Source organism: Daldinia decipiens (genome assembly GCF_022478715.1).
Source record: "Daldinia decipiens strain CBS 113046 unplaced genomic scaffold F4813scaffold_13, whole genome shotgun sequence".
NCBI lineage: Eukaryota > Fungi > Ascomycota > Sordariomycetes > Xylariales > Hypoxylaceae > Daldinia > Daldinia decipiens.
Window position 1 is genome coordinate 537593 of NW_026054556.1, and position 27635 is coordinate 565227.

Here is a 27635-nt window from a genome sequence, read left to right on the forward strand (position 1 = left end):
TTCGGAGTTTGGATAGGTGTATGGGGGGCACCAAAATAGGCACTCGAGGCATTCTCTGGGGGGGGGGGAGGGGATCAAAGGCTCTGGTACTAGAATGCAAGGGGTCATGTTCATACCAGAGCCTTTTATTGCTGTGTTTTCGCCGTCGTTTGCTGCTTCGTACCAGATACCCCCGAGCGCCATGCGCTTATTCTCATAAGACGTTAAAATCTAGATAAGGACATATAGATGCTAGATTAGGTATACATCTGATTTATATTTCAATGCTTAATCGCCCTCTCTTGGAAATTTTGTGATAATACCTCTCGGGGAACTGAAATATGCATAGAGGGAATTTTGATGGATGGTAGATAATAGATACGGTTCATGCCTCTAAATCATTGCCTGGTCGGGGATCGATATGATTTATGTTCCTGATATGTTCTCTTGAACCCTCTTATGACTTATGTTAGACTCTTATTTCTGTTATTATTAACTTAACTTTACCTTTGGTGATATATATCTTCCTATCTTCCATCTCATGCGCGCTGCACGCTAGCTCTGGAGACGCAAAGCCGAAAACTCGGCCGGAGGAAAGCATTTTACCGAATGCAGCGCTCACGAAAGAGTCATATCGTTAAAGAACGGAGGAGCCTTGGTATAAATATCTCTGATATGCCTACATCTAATTACTCGCGATAGAACAGTAATAAGAACACTGAGATAACCACATCTAAGACGGACTTACCATAGTAAGCTCGACAGGCATTCTCAATTACTAGACTACAATTTCCCTTTTTCTCGTGTAGCGGCTCTATGTCCAAACTGCAATAAGAGCGAAGCCTCCCCTCTTCCTCGATTAGTAGAAAATCAACCTCTGGGTAGCTGCGGGGATAGATTAGAATGATCTCCCGAGCTGCAGACCAAAAAACGCCAGCCTCTGCCAAATCAAGTCATGCTCGTAGACGCCGGTATTTTGCAAAGCTTTCTTCCTTCTCTTCTTCTTCCGCTATTGCCTAGAGATAGCCACGGGGGGTGTAGGTGTAGGTGTAGGTTCGGGTTCGGGTTTATACGCACAGTCTATAACTGGCGTAGCGACCAGCCGTCTCGCTGGTGCGGATGATCTTGACGACTTGGCCGCGCTTCATGCCGAAGTACTTGGCGACAGGGTCCTTCTGCAGGATACGAGGGAGCTGTGTCTCCTTGAGGCGGTAGCGCTTGAGCAGGGCGACCTTCTCCTCCCTACTGAGGAGAACGTGACGGGGCACGAGCTCGTGGTGCGTGATGTTGATGAGAAGGTCCTCCTCGAGGAACCACTCGATGGAGGTCCACTGGGCGAATTTGGCGATCTCCTTCTTGGCCGAGGCCGATACGGCTACGTGCGATACTAGGATCCCCGTGCTGTGGTTCTCCTGCGCGCAGAACTTGCCGAACTTGCGCATGTGCTCCGCTCCCAGCGAATCCTCGTCGTGGAACTCTACCCATATCGTGCCAACTTCGGTCTTCGGTTCCGAGCTCGATGGCGTGGTGGGAGAGGCTAGTTTCTTCATCATCTCTGGGCTCGGTCGCGCCGAGAACTTGAGCTTTGAACGTCTTTGCAAGGCAAGGCGTAGGTTAGCTAGCTATTCTCATCGGAGATAGGTTGCCTAGTGTTCTCGAATACGTACACGACAGAGCCGTCCATGTTGCAGTAGACGTTCTTGAACGAGTCTAGCGAGATGTTGACTTCTGTCTCGGAGAGTTCGTATCCCTGGTAGCGCATTAGTACAAATGTCGTGTTTGCGCGGCATACGTAGCAGGTTGTGCGATCGTGGGTTAGGAGCTGAGGGGTGATCAAGGCCATGATTGCTTTCTTACTCGGTCTTGGACCATCTCATGAACGGTTCTCCATGCTCGCCACGTCTTGACCGCGGTCTTCTCGTTTACTTCGTTATTAGGGGAGTTTTCCTGGTCCGACATCGTGGAAGCTACGCGACTTTAGATAGTTGTTGGTGTTCGAATGGTTAGAGATAGTGCTCGTGTAAATGGTTAGTCGCGACGCTTTCACGAGGTGGATGCTAGAGTTGAAGAATTGACAAGTAAAGAAAGACAATTCAAGTTCAGCCTTGCGTTACGACGGGAAGATGAAAAATTCCAAGGTACTTTGTACCTGCCTAGCTTTATCTGCAGGGGTTAATGCAGATAAGGTACGTACCTGTCAATTGTGGCCAGAGCAGCCAGAGGTACCTAACCTTTGCATCGGTGCAACCCACTAGGTAGTCACACAGTAAGGCTACATGGTACCTAGTAAGCAGATTGGTGGAACGTTGGGTGACGGGAGAATCTCGGTTACACTTCCAGTTACATTAGTAGAACACTGTGCACAGACCACCGAGCCCGCTACATACAGCCACAGCCACTAGTAAATTCAACTAGGTTAAAGTCCATTGTTGAATCAAAATCACTTTTTTTTTTTAACCTAACTTAGTGGTCCGACTCCGAAAAATTCCTCTGCTGAACCTGGCAGGCCTTTAGGACCTTGAGATCTGGCCTCCTTTCCCCTTGGTATCTCTTGGGTTTGCCAGTCACTTTTTTATGACCTATCTTCCTACCTAGGCATTACTCTCTTTCTTTTTATATAATAGATCAAGACTCATTTTCCGACCCTTGTTGTTTTACCTTATTCCATTCATTCTCTAACCCGCCCCTACGTTATAGAGAGCGACCATGGCTGAGGTAGCTGCTTCACCCACTCCCGCCCCGGCGGCCGAAAACAAGAAGCCGGAGAAGCCCAATACCGAGCTCTTCCAAGAACAATTAGCTAAGGCCGAGAAGGAATACCAGGACTCTTTTGCTAGATACGTAAGTTGCGCATCCAAAATGAAGTACGGTAGAGGTGTATAGACATATGTATAGATATTAATAGTAAAGTATAGAATGTTGTTAAGCAAAAGGTCGAGCTCGTCACGGGAAACAAGAACAAGGACACCCAGTCTCCTCTCCAAAAGCGCCGCCAGGAGCTTATCGCTCAAGCCAATGAAATCCGCAACAAGCAAGGCGCCGGCAAGAACACTCGCAACACCAAGCTGGACCAGATCAAACGTCTCGACGAACAGCTGCGATCCCGGATCGCAGAGCAGAAGAATGCGCGTGGCAAGGTCAACTTTAAGAGCGTCGAGGATCTTGATCACGAGATTGAGCATCTGGAGAAGCAGGTCAACGGCGGCATGATGAAATTGGTCGACGAGAAGAAGGCCCTAACGGAGATATCTAACCTCCGAAAGCAGCGCAAGAACTTTGCCCAGTTCGACACTTCGCAGAAGGGAATCGACGAGCTGAAGGCTAAGATCAAGGAAATCAAGGACAGCATGGACGACCCCGAAGCTCGTGCGCTAAGCGAACTATACACTAAGATCCAGGCTGAGCTTGATACCATCAAGGCAGAGCAAGATGAAGCGTTCAAGAACCTGAATTCTCTGCGCGACGAGCGAAGCAAGCTACAGGCCGAGCAGCAGGAGAAGTTCCAGGCTATACGTAAGCTTAAGGATGAGTACTACAGTGCGAAGAAAGCCTTTGGCGAGTATGAGCGCGAAGCACGCCAACGAGCTCGAGACCGACAGAGGGCCGAGCGCGAGCGCATCGAGAAGGAGAAGAAGAAGGAGCGCGCGCAGAAGCTGCTCCAGGAGGCCAGCGACCCTGCCTATCTCGAGGAGATCCGAAGAGCCAACAGTCTGCTGCAATACTTCGACCCGTCCTCCGCCCCTGCCGAGAAGGCTCCTCTTCTAGCTGATAGCGGTCTGAGCGCTCAAGCCTCGCGTAAGGTTGACGACTCGGGCTTAAAGGGTACTAGGTTAGTGCGAAAGGAAGACCGTGGCGATGATTACCTACCTGCGGTGAAGAAGGGCAAGAAGGGTAAGAAGAGCAGCCACGTCGAAAAGGCCGGCCATGCTGAAAAGGGCTTCAACCTGCCCCCTTCTGTTATCGATGACTGCTCATTCTTGGGAATTAACCCTCCTATGGGCGCTGAGGACGTTGCTGCTGCTGTCGAGAAGGTCAAGGCTAAGCTAGAGCATTGGAAGTCTGACCAACAGGCCCAAACTCAACGTGTAAGTTGCGTTCTTAAGAGTCTGCATTCTAGAATATCGCTAACGAAACTTAGAACATCGAAAAGGCCAAGAAAGAAATTGAGAAGATAGAAGCCGAGGAGGCTGCTGAGGCTTCCGGTACCGCAACCCCCAACGGTGTCAATGGGGACAAGAAATCTGACGACAAGGTGGCAGCCGTCACGTCGGATCTAAATGAGGCATCATTGGAGGAGAAGTCGGCTTAGAAGTCCACCGCGCCATTGATTGCCAACCACCAGTCAGTCGAGGTTATTTAAATGGATTCTCGGATCGGGGAAAAGGAAAAAAAGCCTCCACCGCCACGCAATATCTAAACCCGATTTCCTGTTTGAGAGAGGAACAAGGAATTGCTGTTTTTGGTTTTCTTCTCGGGTGGGACGAGGAATGAATGAACTGAACAAAGGGGGGGGGGCTGGCTGGCTGGCTATAGGGAAAATAAATTTTCGAGGGTTAGATTTCACAGCATCATTACCATGTATTTAGCACGGCATTCAAACGCCTACCTAGCTACCCTATTCCCGCATCTCTCACACATATTATACATGTATATCACCGTCCGCCTTGTGTGACTCGTTCCCGCCTATCTATTGTTATGGTGCTGTCTATCCAGCTTGATGGAAGGCAGTCCGCCTGACAATATCAATGTAGGCAATTAATATATATTGGTATGCAGCAACAACAGCATACGCTAGATATTCTACATAGGTATACCTATATATAAAAAACAAAATATAGTAAAATTACCAACCAAACAAACAAACAAACAAACTAGCGGCATCGGCCGGGCAGCCTCAATTACATACATACATACATGCGTACGCACACCCGTTCCCCCATTCGGCGAGCTGCCTTTCGCAAGCTTTGTCTCATACTCATATCCTCTGCTGTCCCTATTACGTGATCCTCGGGGGGCCCCTATTTTATCTATTTTGTTTTTTCGGGTGTTTTTTTTTTCGGTCTGAACAGGTTTGTTGATTCGCCCTTGCCGGGTTTCTCCCACCACCGATACATACATACATACATACATTGAGCGATTGGGGAGGAGGAGGATGAGGAGGAGGGGTGGCTGGCTTAATGGGATGACTGACTTAGTCGTGCATAAGGCAATGTCTCATAAAAACATTGGGTCGGGTCGGGACCCCCCCTCCTCCTCCATCGTCCAGGTGCTCGTGTTGTTTCGTCCCGGCAGATGCGGATCCTGTGGAGATGGGGCGAGTGGATGGGTGGATGGATATACATATGTATGCATGTTCATGTATGTATGTTTACATAGATAGGTGGGTAGGTAGGTAGATACGCTACGTCTACGACGACTGCTTGTCTAGCAGGTATGCATGCATTCACATGCTCGTACTCATATCTATGGACTTTAGGTATGTAGATAGACAGGCAGGTTAGGTACGTATACGGATAGTACACACACATAACCTACCTAGACATTCAGGTTGTTCGTAGCTCGCGAGCCGAATATTACGTTATATCAGCTCATACAGGCGAGCAAGGGCACGAAGGTGTCGTGTAGTAGTAGAAGAAACCGCATCTATACCGATCTATCTTACCATCAGGTAGGTAGGCATCTCCATCTCGCAGCATCAAGTCCCCTAGCCCGGCAAGCTCGCTCGCTCCATCATTGACACCCCTCCCCCCTTCTCACCCCTCTCCCCCCTCGCTAATTTACATCCCGAGCCAGGGACCGCTTATCACATATAAGGTAGGTAGGTAGGTATATATGTACGTACATGTATATAAAAGGCTCGCCCACTTCCCGTCGCCTACGTGTCAGCCGCATCGCCATAGGGCGGGGGAGCACCGAGACGCGTGACTGAACGGCAAGCTACAGCTACAGCAAGCAGAAGCAGCTCGAAACTCACTCACTCACTCCTACTGCCGTGCCCTACCTGATCTGATCTGATGCTTTTGATGCCCGGCTGGAGGGTGACCACGTCTGTCTACCCTACCAAGCCGAGCCCGAGTGCAAAAGAGAAACGAGAGAAAAGAAAGAAACGCACATGCGTTTGCCTGCCAACGCCCATACCCGTGGGTCGTTCCGAGCCATGATTTGACTAAGACAATGTTTCATTAACTTTGTTGTATATTGATTTGACTAAAGTACCTCGCTCTGCTCTGCTTGGATGATAAGTCGATAGGTATATCGTAGCTCCGCTCTCTCCCTCTCGCGCAGGTAGAAAATCTCCGTCCCTATGTGCCGACAGCGGGCACGGACAACAAATACATCACAGAAGTGAAACAAGTGAGCAACCAAAAGGCAAGTGAGAAATGAAGCTTGCCGGATCCTTGCCCTTGCTCGTCCAACCAATACCCGTGGAACACTCCGTACGCCCAATCGAATCCCCGGGGAAGAAATTGCCACCCGTCTTAGAAATGACTCCCAAGGTCGAAGTAGAACCAGCTCCTCAAGGAAAACAAGAACAAAATGAATAGAATATGTGTTGAGTTGTGTCTTGTGTGAACAGTTTGTCAAAAAGAGCAGATGTCTCGCCGCTATGCAGAAAAGAAATGGTATCTGGGACGTTTTCCCTCCTCCCATCCATGCAACAGATACGGTAGTCATGATGCGCTTTCGTGGTCTCATGAATATAGTTTGGTTCTTCTTTTTGAATTAATTCAAAGAAATAAAATATGTCGTGTGTAGATAGATAGATATGCAAGCTGTGCTGTGATCCGATTTTACAAGAGTGGCGGAAAGGGTAGGATAGTCCAGGCGTAAAGGTGTCGAGGTCACGGCCGGCCAGATGAGATAAGCTCTTAACCATATTTTCCAACTATCACTCCAACTACTACTTAAGTCAGTAGGTCTGGAAGTAAGCAGTCGGCGGTGCGGTCGGCGGCCGGTAGGTGCTATGCCTTCTTTGAGGGCCGGGTGGCGGTGCAAGTGGGTTCGCAACCGGTCCCGGCGTCCTCCTATCTATCCTGTCAATTCTGTCCATAGGGGGCGGGGGTGTCCTTCTTGCAAGAGGGTTCCGTTCCCGCTCCCTCTCGTGGAAGGTATCCCCTGCCACCGTAGCCGTTGACGCACCGCCCCGTCTGCTAACCTTCCGTGATCCGCTTAAGGCACTCAACGGAGGGTCTTTGACTGCAGGTTCGTCATCGGGTGGGAGGGTCAATTCCACCAAACTGTAAAAATATTCTAGCACTTCTGGGTACCGCTGAACGCTAGATTGCCAATCCTCGTCGATTCCTCTCTTCAGAGTCGCTTGGGCCGCGGCAATCTCGTTGGGATGCGGGGGGGCGTGGTAGTAGTGGTATGCGTGGGCTGTTAATCGTTCAAGGTGTTGCGAATGTGCAGCCTTGCGTCGTTCCGTGAGCAGCCGGAAATACTCGAGTATGTAGTCCTGAGCGTGTGCCCGAACCCACGAACTGGTGCAGGTTTAGTAGGTTGCTACGCGAAGGCTTAGAGCCGCCTGGGGATAGACACGAAGCACTTACCGTACGTCATTATATACGGATTGCATCATGCGGGACTCTGCTTGCTCGACAGCAATCTCGAGCCCTTTAGCCTCGCAATCGCAGGCGAGGCTGGCAGGAGCGTGGCAGATAGCACAGTCCGGGTCCATTCTGATGATGGACTTGCGGGGTTTATGTTCCCTGGTATACATCTTAGCGGCGTGAAGCCGGAGGTGGCGGGCAGGAAAGCCGGGATGTAGAAAGTGGTGAACATGGGCGGAGGTGTAGAGTATAGATGGGATTATTGTACGATGACGCTGTTCACTTGACGACCCGAGAAGGGTCCATGACAAGAGGAAAAGAGGAAAAGAAGAAGGAAGGGAAAAAAAGGACCGGGGGTCAGGGCGAAGGCACAAGGAGTGACTGACCTGTATTATGAACAATAGCGAAGAAACAACACAGCAGGCTTGACAATGCGCAGAGTCGCAGCAGGACAACGTGGGAGCAAGAGGGGGAATTGGTCGAGAGTGAGAAGCAGTCAGTGGCTGGCTAGCTTCAGAAAGTTGGCCTGCAGGAGCCAAAGGCTGACCGCCCTGTTGAGTGCCGCGATAGTCAATTGAGGGCAGCAAATAAGGAGGACCGTAGTCAGTTTGCGTTCCGATGACACCGATATCTGGGCGCGCAAGATACCGCTTGTATGGAGCGTGGGGAACGCGGAGAGCGAGAGAAAGTCCAAGAACCCGAGGCGGGAGAGGCGAGGAATAGACCTGTCGGTGGATCAACGGGGGGTCGATCCCCTATGCGGAAGTGAGATAGTGAGGTTTTGAGAGGCTGATGCTGGTAACAGACTGTTGTCTTTGGACTAGCAAGACTGCAAGACTGACTGCAAGACTGACTGCAAGACTCGCACAAGAGAGTGAGAGTGAGAGAGATAGAGAAGAGAGGCTAGGGATTGGGACTTGCAGAGCCTACCTGCAGCATCGACAAGCCCACAAAAAAAGGAACCGGGAAGGCCAATTGCTGGTGGGGAAGATGCTAGACGAAGAGCCCAGCGGAGCCCAAAGACGAGCTTAGCGAGCAAGGAGGTTCGTGAGGGGGGACGACAGTTATGTCCACGTTTGGCCACAAGGAGGAAATGTAGCTGTCGTGGCTCGAATGGGTGGCAGGATTACTAGTAGCATGCAGTGTGCATGAGAGTAACCCAATCGAGAGTTTGCATAATCCGGCCGGTCTGGTGTTGCTGCACGAGCCAGTAGCTAATCGAATGTTGGAGAGAAGATGTGACCGGGGGGGGGGGGGGATGTAGATGTAGATGTATGTAAGGTAAAAGGTATATGTATATGTGTATGTGTATGTGTATGTATATGTAAATGTATATGTAAATGTAATGTACGATAGTTATTATTTATTATTATGCTGTTAGGCACGTATGTAGAAAAAAAAAAGATGATGATGGTGGTGGTGTTTATGTGTTTATGTGTTTCTCACCCCTAGGTATATTCTAGATATATTGCAAGACGACAGGTTACCAACCGATCACGAGAGGACGTCGAGATTGATGATAGAAGGGATGGATGAATGGACGGATGGATGGATGATGGTTGTTGTATGTATGGGATTAGACCCCTACTATGTGATAGCAATACCATTCATATATATATTTATATATATGTCGACCAACAGAATGAGAGAGGCGATCCCTCAAGCGCTTGCTTGTACATAGCTTGTAGGCTTTGTTTGGGTCAGCTCAACTCCAAACGTGGCAGCGGTAGTAGCGGTGGCAGCGTCACTGATCATTGATCACTGATGCACTGATGCTCGCTCGATACAAAAGAAGAAGGCCCGCAATCTCGAACAGTGCGTTTGAGGCTCCGAGATGGTCCCATTTGACTGGCTGGTCGCCAAGCTCGAGTTGCCCGCATTGTGCTAGGACCCCCAAGTTGTACAGCAGAATGGCGTCTTGTTGGCCCTAGCATCGGCTCACCGCCTTTCGAGCGCATCCAGCGGCTTTTGAGACTCCGGTTGAGATGAGCCATTGGCGCCTATCAGTCCAGTGAAGTCCTCATCTGAACCAACTATATTAGAGCGTGATGACTGATCAGAGCAACTACACGTCTTTGAACGGTACTATATTAAGGTGTGCAAAATCTCCTCGATTGGATGTGTTCTGGTGATTTCGCACTTATACATATACATTGTGTGTATGTGTTGGTTTTTTTTAGCTTGGTTTTTTTTTTGTGCGTGTTGCGCTGTCGTGTGAGGTTGGGTCCCGTCCACATCCCGCCTTCCCCTTTCCCCATTCCGGAAAAGATGTCCCGTCGACCATGTGACCTACCACCACACCTTTAGCCGAAGCCGGCAGCCGGCATTAGAGCTAAAACCAAAAACTTAAAACAAAGCGCTAGTCTTATCTTATCGACAACGCGCCACCTTATCGCTACTAGATAAAATTTCATTTCGGGGAAAATGAGCCAAAGAGGAGGGTTCGGTCGGGTTATCCGGGTTATCCAACTCCAACCAGTTGGAAGCTGAAGGGCCCAGCTTTGTAAATTTCACCCACGACTATGAATTCAATATAGCTTCAATCGATACCCAAGATGCCTCCTAGGTGCTCGCCGGGCTCCGGCATATTCCTCCCATTCTTATACCCGACTCTCTTCCGATCCGCTTCCTCGCGTATAATCGGCCGAGCGAGCATTACGACCACAACCCTGCACTCATCTAGCTCCCCCGCCCCCTCCTCTTCGAGTAGCACCGAGCCCTCGTCCTCGAGCGACGCCCTTCCGTCCTCGCGCCTCAACCCGGCGCCGGACGACTACGCGATATCAGCCTTCGCGGACAAGGCGCGCATCACGGTGCACGCGGGCAGCGGCGGTCACGGCTGCATTTCGTTCTTGCGGGAGGCGTACCTAGATAACGGTCCCGCGAACGGGGGCGACGGCGGGTATGGCGGAAACGTGTATATCCAGGCCGTGCACGGCGAGACCTCCCTGTACAAGCTGGCGCGACGCCGTGTCCTGCGCGCGGGGAGGGGGAAAACGGGGCAGGGAAGTAATCGAGGCGGCGCCCGCGGTGACGATTTCGTCATCCAAGTGCCGGTGGGGACAGTGGTCCGAGAGCTCAACCGCATAGACCCGGTTGTCGAGGAAAACGCAAGGTTTCGCGAGGCAAGAGAAAAAGAGCGCGAGTATATGCGACTGGTGAGGGAAGCTGATGCAGCCATTGCCGAGGCGGAAGATGTTGAAGGCGCCATTCGCGCCGAACTGCCTGAAGCTCCCGAACACCCTCACCTGGACAAATTCCTGCTATACCCCGGGATATCACATACCGAGCGACGGAACCTAAGACTTCCCCGCCTCCCGCGCCGCGAGCGCTTGTACGTGCAACCCGACGGGCCCATCTATCTAGACCTATCGACACCGACGCCGCAGCCCATACTGCTAGCTGCAGGTGGAATAGGGGGTCTAGGAAACCCGCACTTCGTATCGAAAGACCGCCCACGGCCTCTTTTCGCAACTAAGGGCGAGCGCGCCGTAAGTTTACAGCTAGAGCTGGAACTCAAGCTGCTCGCAGACGTCGGTTTAGTTGGTCTCCCCAACGCCGGAAAGAGCACGCTCCTGCGCGCCCTATCAAACAGCCGCGCTCGCGTTGGTAACTGGGCATTCACGACGCTCCAGCCCAACATCGGCACGGTCGTGCTCGACAACCATAAAGGACGCCCCGTCGTCGCTCCCCCGAAGCCCGCACCCCCTCAACCCCACTCCGTAATCCACGACGCGAAGTACGGGTCAGTAGTAATCTCGCAACGCGACCAGCTCGGCGCGCCAGCAGGCTTCACACCAGAACCACGGACACGGTTCACCGTCGCCGACATCCCGGGACTAATCGAAGGCGCGCATCTAGACCGCGGTCTCGGCGTCGAGTTCCTGCGGCACGTGGAGCGCGCAGGCGTTCTGGCTTTCGTCGTGGATCTGAGCGCCGGCGACGCCGTAGAAGCGCTCAAGGCGCTGTGGACGGAAGTAGGCTTGTACGCACGGATGCGCGAGGACGAAGAGCAGGAGCGGGAGATCGCGGGGCGGATCGACTGGGAGGGGGACGGTAGCAGTTCCCCGAATACGCGCCCTAGGAGCGGCGGGATGGGTTTCGGCGGACAGATGATTGTAGCGAATTTCCCGGAGCCGATGGCCGGCGGAGAAGGGGGTCTGCATATCGCGGCGAAGCCGTGGTTTGTAATCGCTACGAAGGGCGATTTGCAGGGCACCGAGCATAACTACGCCAGGTTGAAAGAATACCTAGATGCTGTTACCGATGGACAGGAGCCGCATCCTAGCGGAGTCGAGGGCGCGTGGGTGGAAGACTGTGCTGCGATACCCGTAAGCGCTATTCATGGACACGGTGTGGATAGAATTATACATTGGACAGTAGGACTGCTGGACGAGTGATGAACAGATTAGTTCAGATCTTAGGGGCCGTTGATGGCTGCATTTTATACATTTTTATGCTGCTAAATCCCAAATTGTATATAATGTACATAGAGCGACTGTTCGTATGATGGACTTCATAACAAGCAAAAATGCGAGCCGCCCATTTTCAACACAGGTCTACGTTTCGTTCATAGCTTCGTGTTATGTAAGTCCTCGACTAACTTAAGCTTTAACTCATCAATCCTGATAAATTCAAATCGTTTAATACGATGGGTGGGCCACCAGCTGGGTAATGAGCCATCTCTTAATGAGCCTCAACTTCAACGTCTCCTGCTACCTCGTCGCCGTTATTTTCATCATGCTGCTCGGCTGTCTCATTTTCGCCATTAGTTTCCTCGACTGCGGGAACATCTTCCATGGTCTGATCATCCTTAACCTCATCATTCGCCTCAGCTGCGTCCTCCTTCTTCGCGGACTCCTTCAACGTTCGATTAATAACCGGCGAAGTGTCGTTAAAGACGCGGAGAAGCATTGCAGACCGGTCCTCCTTCGGCAGCATTAGGTTCAACGAGTGGAAGCTCTTCCATAATGGAAGCACCATGCGCTCCGAGAAATCTGGATCGCTTCCATCCGGCTCGACGATAAGGATACAACAGCCCATACCAATCTCTTTAGCCCTCTCGCCAATCTCGTTAAGTTTCTTCCAGTCGTCATCGATAAACTTGGGGAACATCTCCTTTAGGAGTCTACGGAAAGTCTCCTTGTTCGTCAGGCGGATAACGCGCTCCGGGCCGACGTAGCCTTGGATGATAGGCATACCCTCTGATTGTATTCGCCATCTGCAAACCTCGGCAGACGGTGCGTCCTGCTTCATGAACATCTTAACACCCCCATGCACGAACTTAACCCCACGGCCTTCGTTTTCAGATAGGATGTCCCTAAGGAGCGCACTTGTGTAGTAGATGGCCTTTGCCGGTTCACCTGTGGCATTTCGTACCATAAATCGATCTGAAGGGAAACGTGACGATACTTTGTAGAACCTTTGAATGTCCTGGATGACGTGGTGATCGGGTGGCAAGTACTTGAATGGCTCTTCGTAATTGCCATCGGATGGCTTGACTTTTCGGTCGGGTTGGGTATTATTTTGAGGAGTAGTTTCGGGCTCGGGCTTGACTTCTTCTGTCTTAGATTCCGAAGGTGCTTGCTCTGTTTCGGTAACAACTTCAGGTTGGATTTCAAGCTTCTCGCTAGGAGGCGAAGCAGTCTTTTGCTTCTTGGCGTCTGGTTTTGTCTCCGCTTCCTCCTCGTCTAAAACCCTCTTGGCTCCAATGGTCGGTAGTACATCAGTCGGCTCACCCAAAGCGGCCTTATCCTCTTCTATCTCTATCTTTATCTCTGTTTCTGCTTTATCGGCATCATTAGAGCTGGTGGTATTGGTGGGGGCCCGAGTTCGAGCCTCTGGCTTAGCTTTAAAATCCTCCCACTTTTCTAGTACTGTGATGAAGAAACCACCGGTATCCTGTTGATGAGCGTACACTCGCATGCAACGGTCCAGGTCTAGGGCGGAACACTCGCTAGTATCTGGCCTAGGGAACATAGTTTCTGAGAGCTTGCCGGGTATTTGCCCCTCCGTTGTCAGGGCGTGCTGCTGGACTTCTTCCCAGCTGCTCCAAACGCGACCAGACTTGTCCATAATTTGCCATTGATGCATTCCCGGGCTTCGCTTCAGCAGAGGAAGTCTATCTTTACAGTTGACAATGTTAATCTTGCCGGGACCGCCGCAGCGCTCGATCGCGGAAACGACAACCGCTTCATTCTCAACAGGGTTCATGCTGCATGTCGAATATACGACCCTACCACCAACTTTCAGCATCTGGAGGGCACGGACCAAAATTCGAACTTGAGTAAGATGAAGTCCCAACGCGTTTCCGGGTTGCCAATCTTTCCACAAGTTGATGTTCTTTCTTAGGGTTCCATCACCTGAACAGGGCACGTCCGCAAGTATCCGGTCAAATCTTAGGTACTGTCCCTTCTCCGGGTTTTTTGGGTGTGGCGGCAGCTTGATAGCCGGGTAAAGAGTTGCGTCGTGGTTAGTAACGAGAAGATTCGGCGAAGAAAGTCGCTTGAGTTGGTGGACAAGCATGTGACTCCTCTTGTAATCCGCATCATTGGCGATGAGAAGTCCAGTTGCGCGACCATCGTCGCCAGCATCCACTGAAAGGTCGGCGTCCATGGCAACAGTTGGCTTACCCTCACCGAATGCCTGCATAAACTTCTGAATTCTTGTCTCCTCTCCGGTGTGGACCATCTCAAGTAGCTGGGCAGCCTTGCTTCCAGGCGCTGCGCAGAGATCCAGAACAGTCATCCCAGGCCTGAGGTCCATCAGTAGAGGTGGGATCATACTGACAACCTCCTGTCGGCTAATGTTGCCAACGGTAGTCTCGGAGACTAGGAATTTCTGGAAGGCGGCAAAGGGGGGAAACTTGCGAATGACATGCTTAGGGGTATTCATAGAGTAGGCAAGCTGGTCGGGGTACCAAGGGACTGGTTGAGGGGCCTGTACGGGCTCGCCATCATAGCGCTCGATCTTAACAATATCAGGCACATATCTTGTTTCTAAAAGTCGCTTAACCGCAAGCGCGTGGCCTTTAGATCCGCAGAAACGGAACGAATTAGGCAGCTCCCTCTTCAATGCTTCCCAAAACTCGGCTCTTTCTTCATCTTCGAGGGGGAGCGCGCTGTTGTAGTACTTTTCCAGGTTTGTGTTCTCCTTCACAATCTCGCTATATGATCGATACGGCGCGGGACCGTCGCCGCGAGGAGCGCGATTGGAACCGCCTTTGCGACCACCCTAATAGTGAATAGTTAGATCCATTTAATGCAAATACTAGATATTATCGAATTCAATATTTACCCGAAACTTTTTGCGCCCCATTTGTATTTGTTCGCGAAAGCTGTTCGGATTGAGAGCTTGTCGAGAACTGTTGTAGGCAAATGTTGAAAGTTTTGAAGTTGAAGCTCTCCAGCAAAAACAGACGTCTGAGAAAGCTTAGTTGGTACCCCACTATCTTATCTGCCCCACCAAAGCTTTTAGCCCCTCAGTTGATCCATTCAGTCCATTGTTACATATCCTTGACTAGGAGAATACACGATGTAGCTAAACCCTAGGTTAGATGTTAAAAGTCTATGTTCTTACTCACTTCACACGTATACTTAACACAACAAGCTAAGCAAGTATGGAGTTCTTTATAAATTGTTCCGTCAGTCTATTAGAATCCCAATAAATGGGATATAGAGCTAGGGGAGCTGTCATGACATTTGCTACATCTAAACTGGCAAAGCTTGCTGCATATATTGCAAAAAGGAGCTGCCCTAATAGCGTGCTATGCATATGCAGCACCGCCTATCCGGATTAAATAAGACCCCATAAGAAGAGAATCTCAAGATCAGCGTAACCTACGCCCTCCACTTGTCAGCTTCTCCCTGGTTGATTCAACCCGAACCTTTCAAAACTTTCAGGGCTTCCTGGAAGTTAGTAATGTCGCGCCCAAGTTTCTCTCTGCGTCGCTTGACTGGCGTATCTTCCGCTGCGATCATGTCTAGCTGCTCTTCGGTGAGGTCCAGCACCATCTCCGTGTTGAAGATCTTGAGTGGGCTGCATTTCCCTTGCAATAGATAGTGATTGACAACCTGTTGGCAAACGACGTCGACGAATCGCTTACGAGAGACTTTGTAGTAGCTCTTAAGTATGTCGTGCATATACTCCTGAACATGTTCCGAGTTGGCCATATTGAAAGACAAATTGTTCATTTGTACATCGTTTAGGAATATACCCTTCTCTGAATGGTAGCCGGGCTTGGTCCCATCTGATATGTTTAGCAATTTCTCTGTTCCGAGCTGTCGAAGAGCATCCACCAAACGGCCGCTCTGAGCCTTTTGGAGGGTGTCATTGAAATAATGATTGAGCGTCAAGGGGGAGCCGTCACGCTCAATTTCGAGTAGGAACATCACATGGTCGACAGCCTTACGATAGGCATCTTGTAGCTCATCCAGAAGATGTCCATTCCATAGCTCTTCACGGACGCGTTTGTCGGGACAGGTTTCTTTGATAGCCTCGACGATGAAATGGTGAACAATCCAAATGGTTCGGTTCACGTAATCCAGCGTAATATATTTCCATTTCTTCGACTGCTCCTTGAACATGGTTGAAACAAGGGCGCCACCAAACTATCGAACATGTTAGTTGAATAAGATATCATAAGTATTGCGCTGTACATACTGTTCCAAGATCTTGTCCACGACTATCTTTATAAACTCCTGCGATATAGTTCATGATATCGCCTTCACCGCTAACTTCTTCCATGATACCGTCTAGAGAGTCTTGAGAATCATTCAAAATCTCTTCAAGTTCGGGGTAGGTGCCGTCGTCAGGGTTGGGAACCACGTGAGTACGAGCAAGACTAACAGCCGGTATGCGTACTTTCTCATTGCCCTTCTCCTCGGGCGTTAAGTCGGAGGCAAAAGGCCAGGTGTGTCCATTCTTTAACATGGCATCCGAGTAGCTTTCATTCGCCTCAACGATGCGCGTAATAAGCCTAAGATCGTGTCTTTCTTCGAACATCTTATTGCCGGTGTAGTATGCATTGAGAGCATCTCGGACTAGGGCCTGGAATGCCTCGCTTATCTTGTTGAGGTACGCTCTCTGCGTATGTTGATGACCTCTCGATTGGCCCATCTTGTTGAGTTCTGACCTTAATGCTGACAACTCCTTCGCAACATCCGCTTTAAGTTTTGGAAACTCTTTCTTGATAAGCTCGACAAGAAGCTCACGAACACGCTTCCTCAACGCTTCCACGCCAGACCTTTCTGTACCCCGAAGAGATGACCAAGGGGTCTGGGAGAAGAACCTTTTCTCATCGGCCTGACCTTGTCTGAGTGTCTTATGTGCGTCGTCGGGACCACGATTCTTGACGATGTAATATCCAAGCAAAAGGTCTCCCCTCTTGCCAGTAACATGGTCGATGGCAATCTGCTGCATTGTACTTTCAATTGCCAAGTCCGGTTTTGTCAGAACGGCCATAGTACGAGCCATCGAGGGATCGGCTCGTTTAGCTAGCTTCAATATTTCTTGTGTCGCCGGATCTCGAAAAAAGAATCACGTTAGTAAGGCGCATGTTCTCCGAAAGGGAATGGTAAAATATCATTAAAAAGAGAACGTGATGCTTCTGGATACTTACCGACGTTGCTAGGCATGATCGCTAATATACTTGAAAGGGGTAACTATATTAGCTGAGCCCTATTATTAGAACGTGGATTGCAACTTACATGGTCCTCGGATCCTTCACTAAAGCGCCAAGTCAGTATGTTATATCCTAGCTTTTGAGATGTTAGAGAAAACATACTGTAATTCTTCACCATATTCATGACAAGCTCTATATCAGCCTCGGTAGTGACACCTAGACATTTGTTAGTATTGTTTCTGCGCGGCCGGTGTGTTGAATAAAACCAAGTCTCACCCTCAGTCTCTTTTCGAAAGATTCCAGGAACATCGATAACCGTGAAGTGGTCCTCCTAGCGTTGTTATGTTAGCAATATGCCCCTTAGTATATATGTTATACTACACCATAGGACTCACCTCTGGGCCAAGCTTCTCGATCTTGAGTATATGTTCACTAAATGCCGGAAGACTGGAACCATCGGTCGATGTAGACTTTGTAGAACTCTTTATTCCCATGGCTTCATTTGCCTATGAGCGGTAGTTTAGTAGTGATTCATAAGACCTCAAGAATAACATTAACTGACCTCCGTAAATAACTGGGCAAGACTTTCGGGGGTTATCGCTTTTAGGGTGTGATGGAACTTTTTGATACGCGCCTGGTCAGAAGTAGAGGCTTCATCATGAGGGATGATGGAAACGTGTATGCTTTCCTCTTTCTCGCGGCGACAGGTGATTTGGGTTACGTAGCGTGTGCAGAGTTCTGCATCACGAGGAAACCCGAAATGGGTCAGACCCTCGAGCACTGAGCTCTTTCCTGATGACTGATCTCCAACAACTACGAGCTAGAAAATGTTAGCAATTTGATATCGAGTTTCTCTGGCGACAGAAGAAAGAAACATACCTGAGGTAGGGCAATCCTGGTTCCGATAAGCTCACGTAGCTTGTCGACTTTAGTTAGGATGGAGAGGTTTCCAAGGCTTGACTTCTCCTCGAGCGTAGTGCTCTCGTCGATGCTGCGCATTTTGAAGGATGTTTGTTGTGCAATCAGATGTGTCAAATGATTTGATTAGTGAAGTTGAGTTGTGCCGCAATTGTGGTGTTTTGGGTGGACAAGATCACAGTAGGTATGAGTGTGTAAAAAAGCCGTAGGAGGGGATACTTAAATATGGTCGTAGGAATAGAAGAAAATTACTTAGGTATATTGTATCAAGTTGAGGAGCTACCTACCTACCTAGGTAGGTCCTAGGTAACGGTCGCCTTGTTAACATAGCCTGACGTGTATGCCTGGCGTTGGGTTGTCAGGTAGCTGTTGTGCTACATCTCATCGTTTTGCGGGCAGAACTAACTGGCCATATTAAGACCAGAGAGTTGTTGGAGTACCTAGCGAACTAGAGTCTAGAGATCAGCTTGCGAGCCTTAAACGCCTTGATCCCGTTTGCACGAGTGGTTGTCTGTTAAGGTTGTAATATGATATGTGACATGTAATATCCTCGAGGAGGTAAGGCAGTTTTTACACCAGTTTACTAACAGGCATCCTTAACGTCTTAGGGGGGGTAGCAGTAGCTGCATATATACCGCTTAAAAATATTAATTAGCTCATAACGCTAATATGTAAAAATTTGGTAAGCTTTACGTTTTTTACTAATATTTAAGAGCGGCTTATACTTAAGAGCCGTATATATACTATATATATACGGCTACCGCAACCCCCCATCTGACGCTAAGGATATCGTATAGTTAATTAATCTTCTATGTTAACGAAGCGTTATCTTATAAGTTTATAGAATTGCGACCGGGTTCTAACACGGCTGGGACTGTATCACAGCCACGGGGCAATGCGCTATGCCGCGCAACTAGCCTAACATTGAAGCAAGGTGTCGTTACAAAATTACCAGATTTTATTTAACTAATAGGGTACGAACAAAAGCACGTGTGTTTCAGGGAGACCAGCGTGGCGGCAACTGCAGCTGCAGCCTGCAGCTAATCCTAACTCAAGAAGGTCAGGCTGAGGATTAAATCTCGTACTTGCCTAGAACTATTGGTTCCATGTATTGGATTATTTAGGGTTAGACCCGCCATCCTGACAGTGTTGGCAGTCGATTTCCATTCTTAAGGAATGCATCTAAGAAAGTGTACGTCCCTTAATTTCCAACCCAAATCAAAGCCTCTGTGGCATATGTAATGGTAGTAGTTAACTAGGTATATACTATTTCCATAGCTAAGGCTGCCTACCTAACTAGGGCATTGAACTGTATCCCCTTGATAAACAAGGAATGCCTATGCAAGGTACCCAATCGAGATAGACTAGAGGGCCTTCTCTCTTGGACCGGTAACTCTCTCGAAAGTCTCCAAGGCCATCGTCAAGGTATGACGTCCCTGGGTCTTTCCCCTGAGCTGGGTATCGTAGTCGAGCATCTCTACAAACGGTACCCGAGCTGTAATCTCCAGCATCCGCAGACGGCCCTTCCGCGTCTCCCGAAGTGTCGTTTGGAACTCGTATGGGTCTGGCGGGGCGTAGATATTGGATACGTTGACGATATCGCCTTCTTGAGCTTGGGTTTCTTGCATATCCCTGACTTCGAGGACGTGCCCCCCGCGACCTGTATGTATGTCGTGCTGAACGGCCCCCGCTGACACTTCGGGGCAGACAATTGTGACCCTCATAACTGGCTCGAGAATGCCAATCATCCCCTGCTGGTGCGCTTCTTTGAGAGCCGATCTTACTGCTTTATTCGCTGCACCGACTAGGTGTGAGCTTGGAGTTGAGCTGGAATTGATCGAGGCATCATACGTGACTGTAACAAGGCACTGGTGCATTGGTGAATTGCGGCGAGGACCTCTCGCAAGTGCTGATATTACACCATTCGTGAGATGTTGCCTTGTTTCCTCAATATTAGGTACGAGAGCCTCCTTTGGAAACACGACCTGAATGATGTTGCCGTCTCGCTCGAGGTGGGTTCCTGATAACGTATCGTTATGATCCTCTTGCAGAGGCTCAATTACTACGGAACATGTCGCCTTACCAGATTTGCCTGCTACCACCCCATCGAAAATAGCTTGATGAGGGGCTGTCGGCGCGGTCAAACACTCTTTGTAGTCAACAGAGATATCACCCCAGTAAGCTTCGGCTTTATAATGGTTCTCCAGACGATCACGAGCAACTTCTAAGTGAAGCGTACCCATCCCAGAGAGTGTATATTGCTCTGTTTTTTCATCTTTGGACCACCGCAGACTCGGATCTTCCCTAGAGAGATTCTCTAAGGCCGTCTCGAGGGCCTTTGCACCAGTCGGGTTGTACGCATCGAGAACAATAAAAGCCACAGCGGGGGGTATTTCAGGCGGTCGTACTTGTATAGTAGCGAGTTCTGTCTGTGGTGCTGAATGTGAATTAAAAGCAAGTAAGGTGTCTCCAGTCCTTGCAGCCTTCAGACCCGTGATTGCACCTATTTGCCCTTGAGCTAGGTGAGGTATCTCGATAGTTTTCCCTGCTGATATTTGCATCATATTGAGAGAGCCTTCAAGTTGCTGAAGATTAGTATTCCACATGCGGGTGTTTTTTTTCAGAGCACCGTAGTAAACCCGCACAAATGTGAGCATTCCTCGACGGGGGTCGTTGACTACTTTGAAAACCGACGCCAATGCTTCGACACGCGGCGGAGGCTTCTTAGAAGGCTTCGGTGCTTGAATGACGTGACTAAGGGATTGATATGTTCGACCTACCCGGACTTTGAGCTCGGGACGATCTGAGGGACTAGGCAGGTAATCTGTGATCGCATCAAGTAGAGCGGCGATGCCGATGTTTTTCAAGCTAGATCCTGCAAAAACGGGTATTATAGACCCATCGCCGGTATTAACAACACGGCGCATACTCTCTTTGATAGCTGTGTCAGGCAGATCATTTCCGTGAGCAGTCCACAATTCCATCAGCTCGTCGTCTTTCTCGCAGAGTTGTTCAATCAGGCGCTCCCGTGCGCGTTCGATCTCATCTTTGATTGTGCCCTCGGGTAGTCTCTTTGACAATTCTTCAGGGGAATCTTCGGTTCCCATCCAACTGACGACAGAACGGCTGATTACATCTACTATGCCTCTTACAGTCTCATTTTGCCACCAGGGTATCTGACAGACTAATGGCATGCCATTGAGCTTCAGCCCGATGTCTTGCACGGACTTCTTAAACGAAGCACCATCGCGATCGAGTTTATTAACGAAGACAATTCGAGGCACCTTGAATTCTTGAGCTGACGACCAGACTCTCTCTGTGTGTGCCTCAACACCTTCGACTCCGTCAATGACGCATACGGCCCCATCGAGAATGGGTATGCAGCGCTCGACCTCAAATCTAAAATCCACATGACCAGGGGTATCAATCAGGTTAATGATATATTGCTGACCATCTGGGTCTAGGCGTTCTTTTGATGGCCAGCTGAAAGTAATGGCAGCAGATTGGATTGTAATTCCTCTCTGTCTCTCCATTGGCAAGAAATCGGTCACAGTGTCTCCCTGATCAACGTCTAGGGCACGCATCAGTCATAATATGTCAGAACGAACGTCTACTTGACTTGTTTCCTCCTTCTTCAGGGGAACCTAGACATAGATGATACATAGCTAACAACTTACTTCCTGCACGTTTTAAAGCCCCGCAATTATAGAGCATCTGCTCTGTAGTAGTTGTTTTCCCCTATATAGTCGTGAGTATCAGGGTATATAAGACAATACTTATTTCCATAAGAAACATACTGCATCGACGTGGGCAATGATACCTATATTTCGGACATACTCAATGCCAGTGTCCCGGGGAGTAGCTGTATGGCTCGAGAGCCGTCTGACACTGAAGCGTGTCCTTCCATAGTGCCTCAAGTATGTTGACGAGAATATAGCCAACTGAGAGCACCCCAGGGGAGCTCGGCACGTGAGTACGAGTAAGCTCATACCCGCAGATTCCAAGCGAATGCCTGGTTCATTACTGGGTAGACTATCAAGAACTGGCAATGGACAGACTCGGTTTCTACAAGCACACGGCTTGAGCAGCTTCCTGTTGTTGCAATTAACTTTTTGTTAGAGTTGGAGAAGTTTATGAAGAAAAATACTTACCTAACCTAGGTACATGTACCTATCATATACTTCCAAGGTTCTCTTGCAAAAAGTATTGCAATTCAGTATAAAGTGCATAGACCAATGAAGTAAAAGTCGCTAAGGAATAATACCTCTGTACATAACCAGCAAGCCAGCAAGCCAACAATTACCTAATTGCGCACGGACCAGTGCTTGAGTACCTAATCTAATGTACTTGGTACACGGCTACATTTTAGGGTAGGTGCATCCATACAAGAGGTAGCAAAGTACCTAGACGTACGACGTTATGTACATACATGTACATAGGCAGACGACAAGATTCCCCACCGATGATGATTTTAGTTCTACTTTCGAAGGCAGCCCGTGTCTGACTTCATTATCCAAGCTTCCTAGTTATTGCTTGCTCTCGGCTAGTTTTGATGAACTAGCTCGAGCATTGATGTTGCAGTTTAGACCTGCACATTCTGATTATTACAATCAACTATTGCCGCTTAGCAAATTTTGTGGAATGCGACCCCTTATCTAAATCTATCCTACTCTCCCGCTGGACCTATCAACTTCTACCAGCCTTTCCTCCAGCCGCCGCTCTCTTCCAGGACGCAATGGATTACCGCTCTACGATAGCCGATGATGAGCACCCCGCAGGCGCTTCCCCTTGGGATTCATCATCGCCCGCGGCCTCACCGCGCCGCAACGAATCTACCTTCAGCTCTATAGGCAACGAACCACCGCCGTCTTTACCATATCAATATACAGCCAACGACTCGAGCAATGGATTCGCGCATGATGACCCAGGCGCTAACGCTTTCGGACGACCAGGCACGGCCAGTAGCACGGCTTCTACATCGGCATATGATCCCTCAGAGCAGTCAGCGCCCTCGGAAGGACAACAGGAACAGCCTGCCGAAGCCGACGCGAAGCAACCTCAGCCTCAACCTCAACCGAGCACGCCGCCGAAATCGCAACCACAAGTAAGGTCAAGAGGCCCTCAGTACAAGTTGCAAGCAAAGATCACAGGATTGGAGCGCACGGGTCGCAAAGATCCTATCTTGAGGTTTGACGTACATGTAAGTTTCAACGAAGAGTGTTTGCGCCTTGTAATACTAATTTCTCTAGACGAATATCCCCAAGTTCCGAACTACCCAATTCCGCGATGTCCGCCGTTTACATTCCGAGTTTGTTAAACTCGCCGAACATCTCATATCTGCCAACCCCGATGCCCTAGTCCCGGCTGTGCCGCCTTCGGTTACATCGGCAGGCGCCGGAACCGATGAAGACGAGTCGAGGGTAAAAGCTCTCATGCAGAGATGGTTCAACTACGTGTGTAGTAATGAGGTTCTTATGAGGGATGACGAAATGGTTTTGTTTGTGGAAAGTGATTTCGGGTATAGTCCCATGGTCAAGAAGAAGCAGCCAGCAACGGGTGTGCGGAGGAAAGTATTGAAGCAATTTGCACCACCCCCCGACGACACACCGGAGCTAGCAGAAGCACGACCAATAGTGAAGCTATTCTATTTAGGCTCGATGGATGCGGGACACAAGGTTGACAAACTCGTCAAGTCCCGTAGAGGTACATCTACTATTTTCTACGAGATTATCAATAGCTAACATGGCAATTAGGCCTAGGATTATCAGAGTCCGATTTCGGCGTCAAAATTGGTGCAATGCACATTCAGGAGCCGCATCAAGGTCTGGCAAACGCATATCGGAAACTCGGCAAGATCGTACAGACAGTGGGCGACTACCATGCAGCCCAAGCGACTGCCGAAGCCACAACTCTTAGTGACCCGTTTCAATATCACTCGCAGGATGCCTTCATCGTCAAGGAGACGCTGACGAATAGGCAACTACTCATTCGCGAATTCCTACAAGCTCAGGAGACTACGAGGACCAAGCTTAACGCTGCAGACAGGCTAAGAGCCAGCAACACCGTGCGACGGGATAAGGTAGATGAGGCCATCACCGCTCTAGACGAAGCGAGAAATGTCGAGCTAGAGCTAGCGCAGAAGACATCAAGGGTAACGCAGACGCTAGTGCAGGAGCGTCGTAAGTGGTTTGCAAGAACCGCCGCGGATCTGCGCCTGAGCATCCGCGAGTTCGTGACTCGCGAGATCGAGGCGGAGCGGCGCACCCTCGCGCTCCTGGAGAGCGTTCGGCCCGACATCAGAGCCATCGACGCCTCAGGCGGCCTAAGCAGACTAGGGCGCGAGGCTCACCCAACAATCCGCCGTTCCAGCCTTGCAGCAAGCCAGGGACCCAAGGGCGACTCTTGGAGCGGCGTGCCCCGGCGCACGGATAATAGGAGTATGTCGGGTAGCTTCATGTCCAACGTGGCCGAGGACGACGGAGAGAACGCACAGCGCCCGGGGTCGAGGGCGCTCAGCGGCACCACCATTAATCCGAGCCTGGTCGGCCTTACAGAGGAGGATGATGAGGACCGCGTGGATGCCAGAAATGCTGCGAGTCGGTTGGCAACGAGCACATTCTAAGACATCGGCACAAACGAAACTGACTTATCGAGGAGACGGGTTACTAATAAAAACCGGAATTGCCCCCTTTCTCCCCACCGCAACGAAGAAAAACTTTTGTCGTCGTATACCTATGTAGCCATTGTATGTATGTACGTGGGACGTTCTCCCATAACCCTTGATCCCAACCCGGTTTTTTCCGGCGTTCAATGAAATTAGAAGCGTAGCTTGCATGCTTGCTCTCCTTGGCTAGTTGGTCCCTTCTCGCCTGTTCCTCCGCCGTGATCCTGAAAATTACAGATCATATATGTACCTGGTAAGGAGCAGCAAACCCTTACGATGCCTTGGTATCACCCCGAAAGTAGCATCATATTCCGAGCACGACCGGACGTAGAAAGCTTGCTCGGCTACCGTTTCGGTGCGACGGTATCTGCGGCGCCCAGCCGTACTACGGTAGTATGGGGATGCAAGGATGCAAGATACGGCGCTCGCAGTAGCCTGTTTCATGCGGCCATCGCTCATGCACGTTCATCATGTTCTCGTCAGATCTCTCTGGACGACCGGTATTTCCTATATAGTGGCGTATCTGCAGCTCACACCAATATGGAGCTATAAGGTGGCAAATATTTTTTTTAGTGATTCACCACCAATCAATCCTCATGTAAGCCTAGCAAGATCAATATAATTATGTGCCGGCACGACTATCCTCTTCGTATTCTTACTCCCTGGATGTGAAATTTGTGTATGGCGTCAGCGGGTAGCCACATGGAATGCAATATATAGTATCGTCGTACCCCCGCTGCCCTCGAGAGCTCGGATCATCGTCTTCTTGCTTCGATAACCGTGTAGGAGAGCTACACAAGCTACCTTAGACATGCATGCATGGCACATTTCCTATGCATACTAACCTTTAGGTTAAAAAACCTCAATCCAATGTGTTAAGGTTTACAATCTATACATGTATTCGTGGATATATCGTCAGATCTAACTGTTTTTGCCTCCTCAGCCGAAAGTGGACACTGCTGCATATAGTTGGTACCAAGAGTTATGACGAAGCTGAGCCGATCATGATTTCTATAGTCTGCCGGTAGTCTCGATATTGTTGATCGTGGGGTTAAGTTGGGGGTAGTGCGTAAAACTACCAAAGATGGAAGCATGGAAACAGAGGCAACGGCAGCGGCAGTGGCAGCAGCAATTCCATATTCAGAACGCAACTCCTAAATGGACGCTATACTAAGTGGCGATGGTGAATATGCGTAGTCACATACTTCCGGCTATACCAATATCCAACAAGGTGCAGATATTCTTTACATGCCTGCATAGGACACTTACTTGCGTTAGGGATACTAAAACGATATTGAGTATAGGGCCATATACAGCGCCTCCTTGGGCAATTGGCCTATACATACTAGGTATGTACACGTACATGCACAGCCATGCTACTGGTACTGTTGTATATCGTTTGCTTTATCAGCTTCGTTGCTACTTCATTAAGATGCCGTTGGAGCCATGGTGTTATAGCGTTGTCTTTAAGAGACAGGTATATTCACGATCCAAATGTTGTCATTCGATCGATAAGGTGGCTGATTGACTACGCATTAAAGCCTTTAGCCGGCCCGAAATTCGCTAGCTTGCGATGCTGTCAACCTCCGTTCGAAGTGAATGCTTAGCAAGCGTCATAGCAGACATACTCGCATCATTCATGTAATACGACACAAATATTGTATGAAACCGCTGAGAGATATGTAAGCGGGATAAAAATAACTCCAGGTATGTCCAGATAAGCACCAAAGGCTAGAGAATTTGTGCGAAGACATGCATGGTAGTTTTGTAACCCGCTAATGCTGGGTAACCTACCATGGACCTCAACCTCGGTAGTTCGACATCATCGTATTTAAGTAGTCGATATGGCCAAAGTCGGGGAGTTAAGTAGTGCTGGCCCGGTCTTGTGGGTAAGATGTAACTCTGTATAAGACATCCAGGCTGTATGGCAATCCTTTAACTAGGGGATTGGGATTGTATCAACCTTAACCGTTGCGTTATCAGAGTGTAGCTTGGAATGCTCCAGAGTAAAATAAACTATTGTCAGTAGGACCGGGGTAAATATACTTCACCATCGACGAGCCATTTTGAGCACAAAGCTTAGCTGCGCAACGACCTATCACAACCTCAGCGAGATCGGTCGACGTGGCGTACGGGCGTTTCACGGCGTCCTTTCTGTTGGATAATGGTGTATGGAGAAGACATGCTTGCAGTTCCGAGATGTTCTAAGCCCGTCCCGTTGTCTTACAACTTGGCGTAGAGAAGCTTATTCAACCCTACCGCCGAAATTGCTCCCGAGAGCCCCGTTGCGTTGCATGTGCGCAGCCTCATGGATCTTGAAGATCCATTTACGGAGTAATAAGACAGCTTGTAATATGCCTAGCTTCTTCGGAAAACAGGGTAAACAAAGTATCAAAAGACGGTGAATTGCTAGGTCTAGACCAATCTCAGAATATACTTTACCCACACGCTCATGGTGAAGGAGTTGGATGTATGATCTCCAATTTCTCCAATTCTGACCAGCGGGACGGAACCCCTCAAAACAGTCAATTGGGGCAACGGGACCATTTCATCACTTATCTGTCGAAGATTGGCAAAATATGATAAGATACCAACTGCGTGATACTGTATGTAGTAAAGGGAAAAGCATTCCGGCTTCCGAAATGACTGTCGACAAAGCTCAATTGGCTGTATAGAGGCGCGCCCAGAATTCTGTCAATGGACAGACAGATCTGCGCAAAACCGAATCACAGTAACACGACATGGCCCCAGCAGTTGATCACCACTTGGATGCAGGAATGCCGGCCACAACTCCGAACTAGTTTCGAGTCGGTTGCGATAATGGTGTTTCCTAGAGCTGACTCTTAATAAGATGTGAGGGACTTCTGTACCTTCTGCCGACGCTAGCAGTGCTTTTTTTTTT

At 49.4% G+C, this 27635-nt stretch overlaps 9 protein-coding genes across 9 annotated transcripts; 3 read left to right on the plus strand and 6 right to left on the minus strand.

Moving 5' to 3' along the window:
* Positions 1–615: 615 nt before the first annotated feature.
* Positions 616–2077, minus strand: F4813DRAFT_356914 (DNA-directed RNA polymerases II 24 kDa polypeptide). The gene is made up of 3 exons (XM_049243042.1): positions 1837–2077; positions 1647–1729; positions 616–1572 (listed from the first exon to the last, which is right to left on the minus strand). Exons 1-3 carry the CDS (start codon positions 1936–1938, stop codon positions 1047–1049), a joined length of 711 nt encoding a protein of 236 aa, XP_049100433.1. The 5' UTR covers positions 1939–2077; the 3' UTR covers positions 616–1046.
* A 316-nt stretch (positions 2078–2393) lies between these two features.
* F4813DRAFT_356917 (uncharacterized protein) lies at positions 2394–4851 on the plus strand. Its single transcript, XM_049243043.1, has 3 exons — positions 2394–2820; positions 2895–4064; positions 4118–4851. The coding sequence occupies exons 1-3, from the start codon at positions 2686–2688 to the stop codon at positions 4286–4288; spliced, it is 1476 nt and encodes a 491-aa protein (XP_049100434.1). The 5' UTR covers positions 2394–2685; the 3' UTR covers positions 4289–4851.
* Positions 4852–5748: 897 nt separating this feature from the next.
* Positions 5749–7381, minus strand: F4813DRAFT_356920 (uncharacterized protein). Its single transcript, XM_049243044.1, has one exon. It carries the CDS (start codon positions 6673–6675, stop codon positions 6187–6189), a length of 489 nt encoding a protein of 162 aa, XP_049100435.1. The 5' UTR covers positions 6676–7381; the 3' UTR covers positions 5749–6186.
* Positions 6890–7657, minus strand: F4813DRAFT_388745 (uncharacterized protein; the record flags this gene model as incomplete). Its single annotated transcript, XM_049246738.1, has 2 exons — positions 6890–7460; positions 7530–7657. 2 exons carry the CDS (start codon positions 7655–7657, stop codon positions 6890–6892), a joined length of 699 nt encoding a protein of 232 aa, XP_049100436.1.
* A 2146-nt stretch (positions 7658–9803) lies between these two features.
* F4813DRAFT_50225 (GTP-binding protein Obg/CgtA) lies at positions 9804–12072 on the plus strand. The gene has a single exon (XM_049248569.1). The coding sequence runs from the start codon at positions 10085–10087 to the stop codon at positions 11927–11929; it is 1845 nt and encodes a 614-aa protein (XP_049100437.1). The 5' UTR covers positions 9804–10084; the 3' UTR covers positions 11930–12072.
* F4813DRAFT_50233 (S-adenosyl-L-methionine-dependent methyltransferase) lies at positions 12073–14929 on the minus strand. Its single transcript, XM_049248570.1, has 2 exons — positions 14826–14929; positions 12073–14762 (listed from the first exon to the last, which is right to left on the minus strand). Exons 1-2 carry the CDS (start codon positions 14844–14846, stop codon positions 12216–12218), a joined length of 2568 nt encoding a protein of 855 aa, XP_049100438.1. The 5' UTR covers positions 14847–14929; the 3' UTR covers positions 12073–12215.
* A 220-nt stretch (positions 14930–15149) lies between these two features.
* F4813DRAFT_356925 (P-loop containing nucleoside triphosphate hydrolase protein) lies at positions 15150–18758 on the minus strand. The gene is made up of 9 exons (XM_049243045.1): positions 18031–18758; positions 17714–17971; positions 17547–17657; positions 17428–17482; positions 17314–17367; positions 17237–17255; positions 17149–17177; positions 16191–17053; positions 15150–16138 (listed from the first exon to the last, which is right to left on the minus strand). Exons 1-9 carry the CDS (start codon positions 18148–18150, stop codon positions 15404–15406), a joined length of 2244 nt encoding a protein of 747 aa, XP_049100439.1. The 5' UTR covers positions 18151–18758; the 3' UTR covers positions 15150–15403.
* Positions 18759–18887: 129 nt separating this feature from the next.
* F4813DRAFT_356929 (P-loop containing nucleoside triphosphate hydrolase protein) lies at positions 18888–22301 on the minus strand. The gene is made up of 5 exons (XM_049243046.1): positions 22221–22301; positions 21867–22161; positions 21747–21807; positions 19348–21640; positions 18888–19261 (listed from the first exon to the last, which is right to left on the minus strand). The coding sequence occupies exons 2-4, from the start codon at positions 22056–22058 to the stop codon at positions 19434–19436; spliced, it is 2460 nt and encodes an 819-aa protein (XP_049100440.1). The 5' UTR covers positions 22059–22161; positions 22221–22301; the 3' UTR covers positions 18888–19261; positions 19348–19433.
* Positions 22302–22503: 202 nt separating this feature from the next.
* F4813DRAFT_50340 (vacuolar protein sorting-associated protein Vps17) lies at positions 22504–24850 on the plus strand. Its single transcript, XM_049248571.1, has 3 exons — positions 22504–23269; positions 23319–23772; positions 23823–24850. Exons 1-3 carry the CDS (start codon positions 22805–22807, stop codon positions 24689–24691), a joined length of 1788 nt encoding a protein of 595 aa, XP_049100441.1. The 5' UTR covers positions 22504–22804; the 3' UTR covers positions 24692–24850.
* The last annotated feature ends 2785 nt before the right edge of the window (positions 24851–27635 follow it).

Coding starts and splice junctions, on each gene's coding strand:
- F4813DRAFT_356914 (XM_049243042.1), bottom strand. CDS start 1,938: ATGTCGGACCAGGAAAACTCCCCTAATAACGAAGTAAACGAGAAGACC. Junction 1,730..1,836: donor ATGAGATGGTCCAAGACCGA/GTAAGAAAGCAA, acceptor ATGCGCTACCAG/GGATACGAACTCTCCGAGAC. Junction 1,573..1,646: donor AACATGGACGGCTCTGTCGT/GTACGTATTCGA, acceptor TGCCTTGCAAAG/ACGTTCAAAGCTCAAGTTCT.
- F4813DRAFT_356917 (XM_049243043.1), top strand. CDS start 2,686: ATGGCTGAGGTAGCTGCTTCACCCACTCCCGCCCCGGCGGCCGAAAAC. Junction 2,821..2,894: donor AGGACTCTTTTGCTAGATAC/GTAAGTTGCGCA, acceptor AGTAAAGTATAG/AATGTTGTTAAGCAAAAGGT. Junction 4,065..4,117: donor AACAGGCCCAAACTCAACGT/GTAAGTTGCGTT, acceptor AACGAAACTTAG/AACATCGAAAAGGCCAAGAA.
- F4813DRAFT_356920 (XM_049243044.1), bottom strand. CDS start 6,675: ATGAGACCACGAAAGCGCATCATGACTACCGTATCTGTTGCATGGATG.
- F4813DRAFT_50225 (XM_049248569.1), top strand. CDS start 10,085: ATGCCTCCTAGGTGCTCGCCGGGCTCCGGCATATTCCTCCCATTCTTA.
- F4813DRAFT_50233 (XM_049248570.1), bottom strand. CDS start 14,846: ATGGGGCGCAAAAAGTTTCGG. Junction 14,763..14,825: donor TGGGGCGCAAAAAGTTTCGG/GTAAATATTGAA, acceptor ATTCACTATTAG/GGTGGTCGCAAAGGCGGTTC.
- F4813DRAFT_356925 (XM_049243045.1), bottom strand. CDS start 18,150: ATGCGCAGCATCGACGAGAGCACTACGCTCGAGGAGAAGTCAAGCCTT. Junction 17,972..18,030: donor CCAGGATTGCCCTACCTCAG/GTATGTTTCTTT, acceptor AACATTTTCTAG/CTCGTAGTTGTTGGAGATCA. Junction 17,658..17,713: donor TTGCCCAGTTATTTACGGAG/GTCAGTTAATGT, acceptor TACCGCTCATAG/GCAAATGAAGCCATGGGAAT.
- F4813DRAFT_356929 (XM_049243046.1), bottom strand. CDS start 22,058: ATGAGCTTACTCGTACTCACGTGCCGAGCTCCCCTGGGGTGCTCTCAG. Junction 21,808..21,866: donor TCATTGCCCACGTCGATGCA/GTATGTTTCTTA, acceptor ACGACTATATAG/GGGAAAACAACTACTACAGA. Junction 21,641..21,746: donor GGCTTTAAAACGTGCAGGAA/GTAAGTTGTTAG, acceptor TGCGTGCCCTAG/ACGTTGATCAGGGAGACACT.
- F4813DRAFT_50340 (XM_049248571.1), top strand. CDS start 22,805: ATGGATTACCGCTCTACGATAGCCGATGATGAGCACCCCGCAGGCGCT. Junction 23,270..23,318: donor TCTTGAGGTTTGACGTACAT/GTAAGTTTCAAC, acceptor TAATTTCTCTAG/ACGAATATCCCCAAGTTCCG. Junction 23,773..23,822: donor ACTCGTCAAGTCCCGTAGAG/GTACATCTACTA, acceptor CATGGCAATTAG/GCCTAGGATTATCAGAGTCC.